Raw genomic sequence first — 13,295 nt, forward strand, 5'->3', positions numbered from 1 at the left:
GTGTCGGCAATGGAACATTTAGAGCACATTTTATTCATGTCAGCAAGTGCTGCAGTATAATGTGTTGTTGAGAATATGACAAATAAAACTTTTAACAAACTTTTGTGGTATTATTTTGAGCATGAGTAGTTTCTGATTGTGTCATCACAGGTAGATAATATTGATAACATTGTTAATATTGTCCTTTATTCTAACATTATTAAATGCATTAGATATCATTAATTAACCAAGAACAATATTAAACATGCAATATTTTCATAGCATTAATCTTGGGCAATGTTCATTTTTAAATTTACATTTGTTCATTATAGTGCATGTCAGTTCATAATGCATTAAAGCAAAATCACATTTGCAATTGTGCTGTATGTAATCACAGCAGTGCTGATTTAGGGCCATACGGCAAAAATTGCGAGTGTGATATTGCTTTTATCCAACAGTTCAAAGAACAAGTAAATAAAAAATTAAAAAAGATAAACTATCACAATAAAGACTGTCACAATAAAAGCACATTTTTGCATGGAACTACTTTCTTACGCCATGGATCAGAATCTGCTGTTGTTAGTTCAAAAGATGCGCAATAACCTTCGTTACTAGTTCAAAAATTTCACTTAAGAACAAGGAACAACTGCTTAGGCTGTTTCTTATAAGTCATTTGAGAAACAGGGATATATGTGTGTGTGTGTGTGTGTGTATGTTTGAGAGAGAGAGAGAGACAGGTAGAGAGAGATTGAGCATGTGTGATTACCTGAGTCTGTCATGACTCCCAAGCATTAATATAGTGTTAGTCAGCTTGCTGAAGATAATGGAAATTATGGTCAAATACATCCTATTTCCTCTGCGTAAAAATAGCCAGTCGAGGAGAGGTCCCCTGTGAGTATTTCACAGTAGCCGTTGAGCAAGAGCAATTCACTATAGAAAACATTCTCTCATCCGCCATGTTGATTACATCTCCTTCCAACTCAAAAACTCTGGTATCAGATAAGCGCCCTGAGTATGTGTGATTACTCCATCAGATGTGTTTCTCAGCTGTGATAAACTTTAATGCTGAAGCTGTTCCCAGGTGTAGTAGTAATCCGAGCGATCATGGAGTGAGAGACAATGCCTATGACTTCAAAGAAATCGCTCGCTGACTGACTCGATGCACATCAAACTTAACTGGCTCATAACATATAAAAATGGTCTTTTGTCGCCACCTGCCAGAGATGGGGGCTCAAGTTAGAGACTCGGACTCGAGTTGTGCTTGTCACATTTTAATAGACTCCAGACTCGACCTAAAATGACTTCAGACTTGACTTGACACAAATGACTCGTGTTTCAAAAATGTCTCAAGTCTTTTAACCTTAACTAAGGAAGAATTTGTGTTTTATTTGTATGGTTTATTTGCTACACATTTCCCCATGTGTCATGATCGATCGGACTCTTATCATAGAATTGATGTCTGTATTTCCGCATAAACCCTGAAATATGATGAGTCTCATTAAATATAAAACACTGTGCTCACATTTGGTTGTGCCCTCAGAAGCAGAAACTTCAGGAAGAACACATTCTCAAAGGTTAGTCACATTAATTAACACACAAAGCTAGCTAATATTGTACTGTCGAAAACATTGGGTAGTGTAGCTACATAGCTCATTAGGATTGCCGACACTGACCAGAGGTTGTGTCAATTTAAACCTAGCGCTTTTATTAATGTTTTCGTAGTATATGTGCTGCCTCTCCTCCCCTCTCTCTGTCTGTGTGTGTGTGAGAAAGAGAGAGATTTGTCCCGTATTTTAGCGTCTTGCGATCAGCATGCGTCCAGTTTTTTGTGGACTAAAAACAGCTGGCAAATTTTTGTCAAAATTATACCTAATGATATGGCTGGGCAATAAATCGATATCGATATTTATAAAAAAAAAAAAATATTTAAAAAATTATATCGATGATAAACTGATGATAAATGATACATGATTTGAATACACAAATAGTATAATATATAATTGTATCTATGATATATAATTAGGGATGGGACGATATATGAAATTTCGATATTACGCAAACCAAAAAAATTATGAATCATATCGAGGAAAAACTAAATATTTCGAAATTTGCATCATTGTTTTCTGTCCATGTGATCATAAATGAAATAACACGTCAAAAATTAATCTCTCCATCAATTGATTTTACCCCCACTGGGCTTTTTTTACCCCCACTGGGCTGTTTACAGGGTTCACACAAGGTCCCTGAAGTGCATTAAGTGCTCGAGTGTAGCTTTTAGAAATGTAAGTACTGGAATACCTGGAAAATTGCTTTTGTTGAAAAGTGCTTGAGATTAAAACGGACCATTTCTTCCGTGTAATGTGTCCGTCAAAGATGAGAGCCACACATTTCATTGAATAATGCGTCTTTAAATATCCTTTCTGTTCTTTACAATCAGAAAAAGTAAAAAGAAATATTAATTTTAATCACAAATAGCACATATGTGCTAAAAAAACTGAGACCTCTCTCGTTAATAAATGAACCGGAACACCTGTGCATATACTATATACTATATGTGCAGTTGAAGTAAGAAATTTACATACACCTTAGCCAAATACATTTAACCCTCAGGGGTCGATGGACACGCCAGCGCATCCTGCTGGATTTTTTCCTCATAACAGTGGAAACAACTTATAATTCTCTGTCATTTTTGGGCATAGAGATAAGTGTAAGACATCATTAGAGACTATAAAGGGTCTACTTTTATTTGTGTACACTCACAATAACAACAAAACTGCTATGTAATCTGTATGAAACAAAGCGATGTACAGTTTCTCCTGGCTCAGTTAATTATTGCTAATGTGATCCCACCCACACGCAGATGGCGCTATTCATACGGTAATGTGCTGAGGCGATCAATGCAAATGGTAAATGCCCCCGAGGCAAGTTTTATATATACAGGTGCATCTCAATAAATTAGAATGTCGTGGAAAAGTTCATTTATTTCAGTAATTCAACTCAAATTGTGAAACTCGTGTATTAAATAAATTCAATGCACACAGACTGAAGTAGTTTAAGTCTTTGGTTCTTTTAATTGTGATGATTTTGGGCTCACATTTAACAAAGACCCACCAATTCACTATCTCAAAAAATTAGAATATGGTGACATGCCAATCAGCTAATCAACTCAAAACACCTGCAAAGGTTTCCTGAGCCTTCAAAATGGTCTCTCAGTTTGGTTCACTAGGCTACACAATCATGGGGAAGACTGCTGATCTGACAGTTGTCCAGAAGACAATCATTGACACCCTTCACAAGGAGGGTAAGCCACAAACATTCATTGCCAAAGAAGCTGGCTGTTCACAGAGTGCTGTATCCAAGCCTGTTAACAGAAAGTTGAGTGGAAGGAAAAAGTGTGGAAGAAAAAGATGCACAACCAACCAAGAGAACCGCAGCCTTATGATTGTCAAGCAAAATCGATTCAAGAATTTGGGTGAACTTCATAAGGAATGGACTGAGGCTGGGGTCAAGGCATCAAGAGCCACCACACACAGACATGTCAAGGAATTTGGCTACAGTTGTCATATTCCTTTTGTTAAGCCACTCCTGAACCACAGACAACGTCAGAGGCGTCTTACCTGGGCTAAGGAGAAGAAGAACTGGACTGTTGCCCAGTGGTCCAAAGTCCTATTTTCAGATGAGAGCAAGTTTTGTATTTCATTTGGAAACCAAGGTCCTAGAGTCTGGAGGAATGGTGGAGAAGCTCATAGCCCAAGTTGCTTGAAGTCCAGTGTTAAGTTTCCACAGTCTGTGATGATTTGGGGTGCAATGTCATCTGCTGGTGTTGGTCCATTGTGTTTTTTGAAAACCAAAGTCACTGCACCCGTTTACCAATACATTTTGGAGCACTTCATGCTTCCTTCTGCTGACCAGCTTTTTAAAGATGCTGATTTCACTTTCCAGCAGGATTTGGCACCTGCCCACACTGCCAAAAGCAGCAAAAGTTGGTTAAATGACACCGATGGTGTTGGTGTGCTTGACTGGCCAGCAAACTCACCAGACCTGAACCCCATAGAGAATCTATGGGGTATTGTCAAGAGGAAAATGAGAAACAAGAGACCAAAAAATGCAGATGAGCTGAAGGCCACTGTCAAAGAAAACTGGGCTTCCATACCACCTCAGCAGTGCCACAAACTGATCACCTCCATGCCACGCTGAATTGAGGCAGTAATTAAAGCAAAAGGAGCCCCTACCAAGTATTGAGTACATATACAGTAAATGAACATACTTTCCAGAAGGCCAACAATTCACTAAAAATGTTTTTTTTATTGGTCTTATGATGTATTCTAATTTTTTGAGATAGTGAATTGGTGGGTTTTTGTTAAATGTGAGCCAAAATCATCACAATTAAAAGAACCAAAGACTTAAACTACTTCAGTCTGTGTGTATTGAATTTATTTAATACACGAGTTTCACAATTTGAGTTGAATTACTGAAATAAATGAACTTTTCCACGACATTCTAATTTATTGAGATGCACCTGTGTATATATATACAGTGCATCCAGAAAGTATTCACAGCGCTTCACTTTTTCCACATTTTGTTATGTTACAGCCTTATTCCAAAATGGATTAAATTCATTATTTTCCTCAAAATTCTACAAACAATACCCCATAATGACAACGTGAAAAGTTTGTTTGAAATCTTTGCAAATTGATTAAAAATAAAAATGAAAAAACTCACATGTACATAATTATTCACAGCCTTTGCCATGACACTCAAAATTGAGCTCAGGTGCATCCTGTTTCCACTGATCATCCTTGAGATGTTTCTACAACTTGATTGGAGTACACCTGTGGTAAATTCAGTTGATTGGACATGATTTGGAAAGGCACACACCTGTCTATATAAGGTCCCACAGTTAACAGTGCATGACAGAGCACAAACCAAGCCATGAAGTCCAAGGAATTGTCTGTAGACCTCCGAGACAGGATTGTATTGAGGCACAGATCTGGAGAAGGGTACAGAAAAATTTCTGCAGCATTGAAGGTCCCAGTGAGCACAGTGGCCTCCATCATCTGTAAATGGAAAAAGTTTGGAACCACCAGGACTCTTCCTAGAGCTGGCCGCCTGGCCAAACTGAGCGATCGGGGGAGAAGGGCCTTAGTCAGGGAGGTGACCAAGAACCCGATGGTCACTCTGACAGAGCTCCAGCATTTCTCTGTAGAGGGAGGTGAACCTTCAAGAAGAACAACCATCTCTGCAGCACTCCACCAATCAGGCCTGTATGGTAGAGTGGCCAGACGGAAGCCACTCCTCAGTAAAAGGCACATGACAGCCTGCCTGGAGTTTGCCAAAAGGCACCTGAAGGACTCTCAGACCATGAGAAACAAAGATTGAACTCTTTGGCCTGAATGGCAAGCGTCATATCTGGAGGAAACCAGGCACCGCTCATCACCTGGCCAATACCATCCCTACAGTGAAGCATGGTAGTGGCAGCATCATGCTGTGGGGATGTTTTTCAGCAGCAGGAACTGGGAGACTAGTCAGGATCGAGGGAAAGATGAATGCAGCAATGTACAGAGACATCCTTGATGAAAACCTGCTCCAGAGCACTCTGGACCTCAGACTGGGGCGAAGGTTCATCTTCCAACAGGACAACGACCCTAAGCTGGGACAACTCTGTGAATGTCCTTGAGTGGCCCAGCCAGAGCCCAGACTTGAACCTGATTTAACATCTCTGGAGAGATCTGAAAATGGCTGTGCACCGACGCTCCCCATCCAACCTGATGGAGCTTGAGAGGTCCTGCAAAGAAGAATGGGAGAAACTGCCCAAAAATAGGTGTGCCAAGCTTGTAGAATCATACTCAAAAAGACTTGAGGCTGTAATTGGTGCCAAAGGTGCTTCAACAAAGTATTGAGCAAAGGCTGTGAATACTTATGTACATGTGATTTTATTTTTTTTATTTTTTTATAAATTTGCAAAGATTTCAAACAAACTTCTTTCACGTTGTCATTATGGGGTATTGTTTGTAGAATTTTGAGGAAAATAATGAATTTAATCCATTTTGGAATAAGGCTGTAACATAACAAAATGTGGAAAAAGTGAAGCGCTGTGAATACTTTCCGGATGCACTGTGTGTGTGTGTGTGTGTGTGTGTGTGTGTGTGTGTGTGTGTATGTATATATGTATATATATATATTTATTATTATTATTATTATTATTTTTTTTTTTTAATGCAGTTTATTCCTGTGATCAAAGCTGAATTTTCAGCATCATTACTCCAGTCTTCAGTGTCACATGATCCTTCAGAAATCATTCTAATATGCTGATTTGCTATTCAAGAAACCTTTATTATCAATGTTGAAAACAGTTGTGTACAATTTTTTTCAGGATTCTTTGATGAATAGAAAGTTCAAAATAACAGCATTTATCTGAAATATAAATCTTTTGTAACATTGTACACTACCGTTCAAAAGTTTGGAGTCAGTAAGAATTTTTTTTTTTAAAGAAATTAATACTTTTATTCAGCATGGATGCATTATATTGATCAAAAGTGACAATAAAGACATACAAAAAGCTTTTTAAAAAAAAGCAATTACAAAAGCTTTCTATTTCAGATAAATGCTGTTATTTTGAACTTTCTATTCATCAAAGAATCCTGATTTTTTTTTATATATATATATATTGTGTATATGCCATATATCAGATATTACATTTTATTCTGTTCCCAGGGATGGGGTCTTTGTCTCCTCAGGTGTGAATCACATCAGTATTCATGATCATTCACGCCTCCTCGCATATGGCCTTTCTAACACTAAAAGTGTCTTACAAAAGTTAAATGACTATATTGTTTTGTATGAATGAGTGATCAGGATGGTTTTCACATCATTTTGTAGGAAAAACTCTAGGCTACAAAAGTCTTGTGAACAAATGTTTAGTATGTGTTATATGGCCTTATTTCAGTGACTTTTTTGAAAATTTTAGTTTTTTCAAAAACCAGGCATAAACGTTATTTTCTCAAAAATACAAACATGTACATACATATTGCTCACATATTATTGTAGCCCAGTTTGTGCTGAATACAGTATTTTCAGACTTTAGCCATTAATATGTTTTTAAACAACTGAAAAAAAGCACAAATGTCAAGGCATGTCAAAACTTCTCCAGGGCCCAAAACACCCTCAGACCCCAGAGGGTTAAACTCAGTTTTTCACAATTCCTGACATTAATTTTGTCCCATTCCTTCAGACAAAACTGGTGTAACTGAGTCAGGTTTGTAGGCCTCCTTGCTCGCACACGCTTTTTCAGTTCTGCCCACAAATTTTCTGTCAGATGGTGGTCAGGACTTTGTGATGGCCACTCAGATACCTTGACTTTGTTGTCCTTGAGCCATTTTGACACAACTTTGGAGGTATGCCTGGGGTCATTGTCCATTTGGAAGACTCATTTTTGACTGAGCTTTAACTTCATGTCTGATGTCTTTAGATGTTGCTTCAATGTATCCACGTAATTGTCCTTGCTCATGATGCCATCTATTTTCTGAAGTGCACCAGTCCCTCCTGCAGCAAAGCACCCCCACAACATGATGCTGCCACCCCCATGCTTCACGGTTGGGATGGTGTTCTTCGGCTTGCAAGCCTCACCCTTTTTCCTCCAAACATAATGATGGTCATTATGGCCAAAAAGTTAAATTTTTGTTTCATCAGACCAGAGGAAATTTCTCCAAAAAGTAAGATCTTTGTCCCCATGTGCACTTGCAAACTGTGGTCTGACTTATTATGGCAGTTTCGGAGCATTGGCTTCTTCCTTGCTGAGCAGCCTTTCAGGTTATGTTGATATAGGACACGTTTTACTGTGGATATAGATACTTGTCTACCTGTTTCCTCCAGCATCTTCACAAGGTCCTTTGTTGTTGTTCAGGGATTGATTTGCACTTTTCGCACCAAACTACGTTCATCTCTAGGAGACAGAATGTGTCTCCTTCCTGAGCGGTATGATGGCTGTGTGGTCCTATGGTGTTTATACTTGTGTACTATTGTTTGTAAAGATGAACGTGGTACCTTCAGGCATTTGGAAATTGCTCCCAAGGATGAACCAGACTTGTGGAGGTCCACAATTCTTTTCTGAGGTTTTGGCTGATTTCTTTTGATTTTCCCATGATGTCAGGCAAAGAGGAATGGAGTTTGAAGGTAGGTCTTAAAATAAACTCAGCAAAAAAGAAAAGTCCCTTTTTCAGGACACTGTATTTTAAAGATAATTTTGTACAAATCCAAATAACTTTTACAGATCTTTATCATAAAGGGTTTAAACAATGTTTTCCATGTTTGTTCAATGAACCATAAACAATTAATGAACATGCACCTGTGGAACGGTCGTTAAGACACTAACAGCTTACAGACGGTAGGCAATTAAGGTCACAGTTATAAAAAACTTAGGACACTAAAGAGACCTTTCTACTGACTCTGAAAAACACCAAAAGAAAGATGCCCAGGGTCCCTGCTCATCTGCGTGAACGTGCCTTAGGCATGCTGCATGGAGGCATGAGGACTGCAGATGTGGCCAGGGCAATAAATTGCAATGTCTGTACTGTGAGACACCTAAGACAGCACTACAGGGAGACAGAAAGGACAGCTGATCATCCTCACAGTGGCAGACCACGTATAACAACACCTGCACAAGATCGGTACATCCGAATATCACACCTGCGGGACAGGTACAGAATGGCAACAACAACTGCCCGAGTTACACCAGGAATGCACAATCCCTCCAATCCCTCCAGACTGTCTGCAATAGGCTGAGAGAGGCTGGACTGAGGGCTTGTAGGCCTGTTGTACGGCTGGTCCTTACCAGACATCACTGTCAACAATGTCACCTTTGGGCACAAACACATCTTCACTGGACCAGACAGGACTGGCAAAAAGTGCTCTTCACTGATGAGTCGCGGTTTTGTCTCACCAGGGGTGATGGTCGGACTCATGTTTATCGTCGAAGGAATGAGCGTTACTCCGAGGCTTGTACTCTGGAGCAGGATCGATTTGGAGGTGGAGGGTCCATCATGGTCTGGGGTCGTTTGTCACAGCATTATTGGACTGAGCTTGTTGTCATTGCAGACAATCTCAACGCTGTGCGTTACAGGGAAGACATCCTCCTCCCTCATATGGTACCCTTCCTGCAGGCTCATCCTGACATGACCCTGAAGCATGACAATGCCACCAGCCATACTGCTCGTTCTGTGTGTGATTTCCTGCAAGACAGGAATGTCAGTGTTCTGCCATGGCCAGCGAGGAGCCCAGATCTCAATCCCACTGAGATTGGGTTCAAGTCCGGGCTCTGGCTGGGCCACTCGAGGACATTTACCGAGTTGTCCCTAAGCCACACTTGCGTTGTCTTGGCTGTGTGCTGAGGGTCGTTGTCCTGTTGGAAGGTAAACCTTCGGCCCAGTCCAAGGTCCTTAGCACTCTGTACCAGGTTTTCATTAAGGATATCTCTGTATTTTGCTGCATGCTTCACCGTTGGTATAGTATTGTGCAGGTGATGAGCGGTGCCTGGTTTCCTCCAGACATTGCACTTGGAATTGAGGCCAAACAGTTAAATCTTCGCTTCATCAGACCAGAGAATCTTGTTTCTCACAGTCTGAGAGTCCTTTAGGTGCTTTTTTGCAAATTCCAAGTGGGCTATCATGTGTCTTGCACTGAGGAGAGGCTTCCGTCTGGTCACTCTGCCATAAAGCCCAGATCGGTGGAGTGCTGCAATGATGGTTGTCCTTCTGCAAGTTTCTACCATCTCCACACATGATCTCTGGAGCTCAATCAGAGTGACCATTGGGTTCTTGGTCACCTCTCATACCAAAGCTCTTCTCCCACATTTGCTCAATTTGGCCAGGTGGAAAAGCTGTTTTGAAAACAAAGTTTATTTTTCCAATTCCATTCGGTGACGATAGTTTCAGAAATGACATACTTTAGCTTTAAGCAGGTGTTAACAGTGTTAACAGGACTCTTGTGTTATAAGTAGTAGGGCTGTCAAATAAAAATTCTAATTTTGAATATTTGTTGAATTTAATAAAACAAAAATGCACATTTGAATGTTGAAACTGTGTATTCAAATTTTTGATGTGTGCTAAGCACTGACGGTGACTTCAGATCGATCGCATTCTTGCGCTAAAAAAGGTTAGACACAGCGCAACAAATACAGTTTAACAGAAAGCAGGTGTCTCAGTATGCTTTTAAAAGTTATTTTTAATTAGACAAAACAGCGTTCCTGCACGAGACGCTGAATAAACAAAATCAAAGCGAAACAAAGACTTACAGTTGGTGGAGGTCTTTGGCCATTGCATCTTGCTCTCTTATAAGCGTTTCTCAGATTGAGCAATGAGTTTTTTAAACACTTTGTCAGGAAAGATGTTCAGCTTGGAAATATGTGTCTTGAGATCCTTGCTTTCGGTTCCAGTCTGTTGTGTTTCGTCTGTTTGAACAGCACCTGGCCTGGGCTTCACCACCGAGTTCAGCCGAGTACCACTGCTATCTGTGAATATTGCTACTCTACATACACTGTAATGAATAAAAAACAATGTTGTATTTCGCTGTTATTATGAAGTTTGAGTCAGGGGTAGTATAATGTGGCATCAGTAAGTGTAACACCATGTGAACTGTATTGAAGCATTACCCCCCACCCCCATTTTTCTTTTGACTTAACATTTGAAAATATGGACCTGCTAAAACTTGTAATTTATTTTATGCACATTAGTTGAAAATGAAATATTTTTTTATTATTATTTTTTTTAAGAGCCAGGATAGGAATGTTCTATGCAATAATATAGCGATGCTGTATGGTTTATGTATTTAATGCGCCCTCTTTAGGACTAAGGAAACAACGTCAATTAAAAAAATATTATTAGAATTTTGAAAATATTTAAGATAAAAATTCAAACTTAGTTTCTCTGCCCAGCTGACAGCCCTAATACGTAGGGATAATGCACAGTCATAGGTTGGGGTTAGTTTAGATTTGGATTGTAACTTTTAGTGGCCAGGCATATTTGGACTTACACAAATGTGCAATTAGGCCTAGTGAATGTAGAGCACTATGAATGTAAATAACATGCTCAGTGCATGTTAGCACAACAAACTCGAGCATGTTTGTTGACAGTGAACATGAGGGAATGTGCGTATATAAAGTACAGAACCGCTCTGAAAACACTGTACCATAAGCCTCACGTGTGCTTTGAATATGTGTTATGCATGCACACAGCGCCACGTGTACAGAAAGTGCAGCAAGCCACACGTAGTCTTTTTATTTACAGGTCAAATCTCATTTTCGATTTTATTTCAATTAATCATTTAGCCCTGATGATAACACCTTTCTGGCTGCTCTCTAGCAATACTTTAAGATTTTGTAATCAAGAGTTAAATTTGCATCGTATTGGAAATTCTTTGGTACTTGAAAATGTTCTGTTAAATTTTGTTTTAAAGAAATATTCCAGGTTACCTCAACCTCATCTGTGTGTGTTTCTCGTGATGAAACATTATGACGTCAAACCTCAAACCTTTTTGTGTTAACTAAAAAAAATAATTTAAAAAAAAAAAAAAAACTGTTAATTACACTTACAGTGGAAGACTGGTCCGAGGGATTCTGAAGGGTTTAAAAGCAAAAATGTGCAGCTCGTAATTTTTTTCTTATTTCTTCTCAAAAATGTGTTAATTGAGGTGTAAAGTTGTCTAAATCTTACTCTAAAGGTGGGACTTATTTCTGAGCCAGAAATGAACTGATTTTTCATTACTTAAGTATTATTTCTGTTGCTGGATTTTGCTGGATGTTAACATTACCTGATTAGTTGGATAGTTGAGTCACATCACTTCCTGATGTTCTTGCATGGATACCAAGCAAAAATCAGTGGGATCTGAGTTTATTTAAAAAAAAAAAAAAAAAAAAAAATGGCTTATCTTGAGTTTGTATAGCTTTGTACAGACAGGTTTAGTAAGTGTTCTATCATACCAGTCTCTTGCTAACACATGTAAGTTTTAAGTATTAGGGTTATTGAAGCCATAGATCTGTCAATAGAGCTTAAATTGTATTTAACCCAGAATATTCCTTTAAGATGGTGTTATTAAGATTGGTGTTACCAGTCGTAGGAACTGTTAGTCCTTTCTCAGTTCACTGCTCAGAGGAAAAACTCCACATTCTCCCATTTACATCTGCTGACATTGTCTCCATCTTTGTACAGAATGTCATCAGAGGATAAGAGTCTGGATCCCTCTGACCAAGGACCATCTCCTCCCCTGAGCAGTGCTGGGGCTACGCCCTCAGGGAGCCCGGCCCCCTCAGATAAACGCCCACGGGGCCGGCTGCGCAAGGATGCTGCCTCTGTCACACCCAAGTCAAAAAGGAAGTAAGTGCATCTCTGGTTCCCATTTGACGCTGTTTGCATATGACGACACACCTGCTGTCTACTTTGCATTTTACTCTAGACTTTGTGTTTCTTAAAGTAGGTTAAATACAAATTTTTACTTGTTAGTTGTTTAAAATCATGTACACTCTCATCCGGTGAAGAATCCAGTCATACCAGTGGCCAAGAAAAAGCAGTTTTATTTTATATGGGGTGGGTTGCTCCCCATGGTGGCTGCTATGTTGAGATCACACACACACACACACACACACACACACACAAACTCTGTCATCATGAGTTAAGGTGCTGATATTTATTCTCACCACAGTACGGCTGAACTGTTTGTTATGATTTGTCCGTGAATCAGATTGAATCAATAAGGTTTACAACCAGGAAAGATCATGAGATTTATGGTGATACATGTGGTTAGTTAATACTGTTATAAGATTATGATGACCTGATAATCCCCTCCCCCCTCTGTTTTTAATAAGCACATTTTTCCAATGTGCTTATCTGCCCAACTCCCCTATGCCCATTTAAACTATTCATAAAGCCCAGTGAACTATTTAATCATTGAGGAGTTTAATGGATTATGAAACCTTCCAGATAAATCATGGGATTAGGGTTAGATTTGCATTGTTTTACTCAATCTCTTGCTCTGTTCTAAAACCTGAGCTGCTTTGCTGTTAGGGCTGTCATGATTATGAAATTTGGCAGACGATTAATTGTCAAACAAATAATTGCAATCATGACGATTAATTGTAGGGCTTTCATGATTAATTTTCATATAAATTGTAATATTTCTTAAGGTGCATGTGTGCCTCATACACCTTAAGAAGTCATTTGACATATTTAGCTTCAAACATATAAATCAAGTAATACAATAGGTATATGATATTGTTTAAAGGCTTTAAAAACTTGTGAATGACTTGGAAAAAAAAAATTTAAATATCA

At 39.1% G+C, this 13,295-nt stretch overlaps 1 protein-coding gene across 4 annotated transcripts in view; it reads left to right on the plus strand.

Annotated features, from left to right (window-relative positions):
- Positions 1-13,295, plus strand: part of LOC127434229 (histone-lysine N-methyltransferase 2C-like) — a 255,749-nt gene that overhangs the window by 23,424 nt on the left and 219,030 nt on the right. For all 4 annotated transcript variants that reach the window (XM_051686799.1, XM_051686800.1, XM_051686802.1 and 1 more), the window contains exon 2: positions 12,180-12,344. In XM_051686799.1, coding sequence (XP_051542759.1) covers positions 12,181-12,344 — 164 coding nt within the window. In that variant the 5' untranslated portion in view covers position 12,180. The remainder of the gene's footprint in view (positions 1-12,179; positions 12,345-13,295) is intronic.

Source organism: Myxocyprinus asiaticus, chromosome 44, assembly GCF_019703515.2.
Source record: "Myxocyprinus asiaticus isolate MX2 ecotype Aquarium Trade chromosome 44, UBuf_Myxa_2, whole genome shotgun sequence".
In the NCBI taxonomy this organism is placed as follows: Eukaryota; Metazoa; Chordata; class Actinopteri; order Cypriniformes; family Catostomidae; genus Myxocyprinus; species Myxocyprinus asiaticus.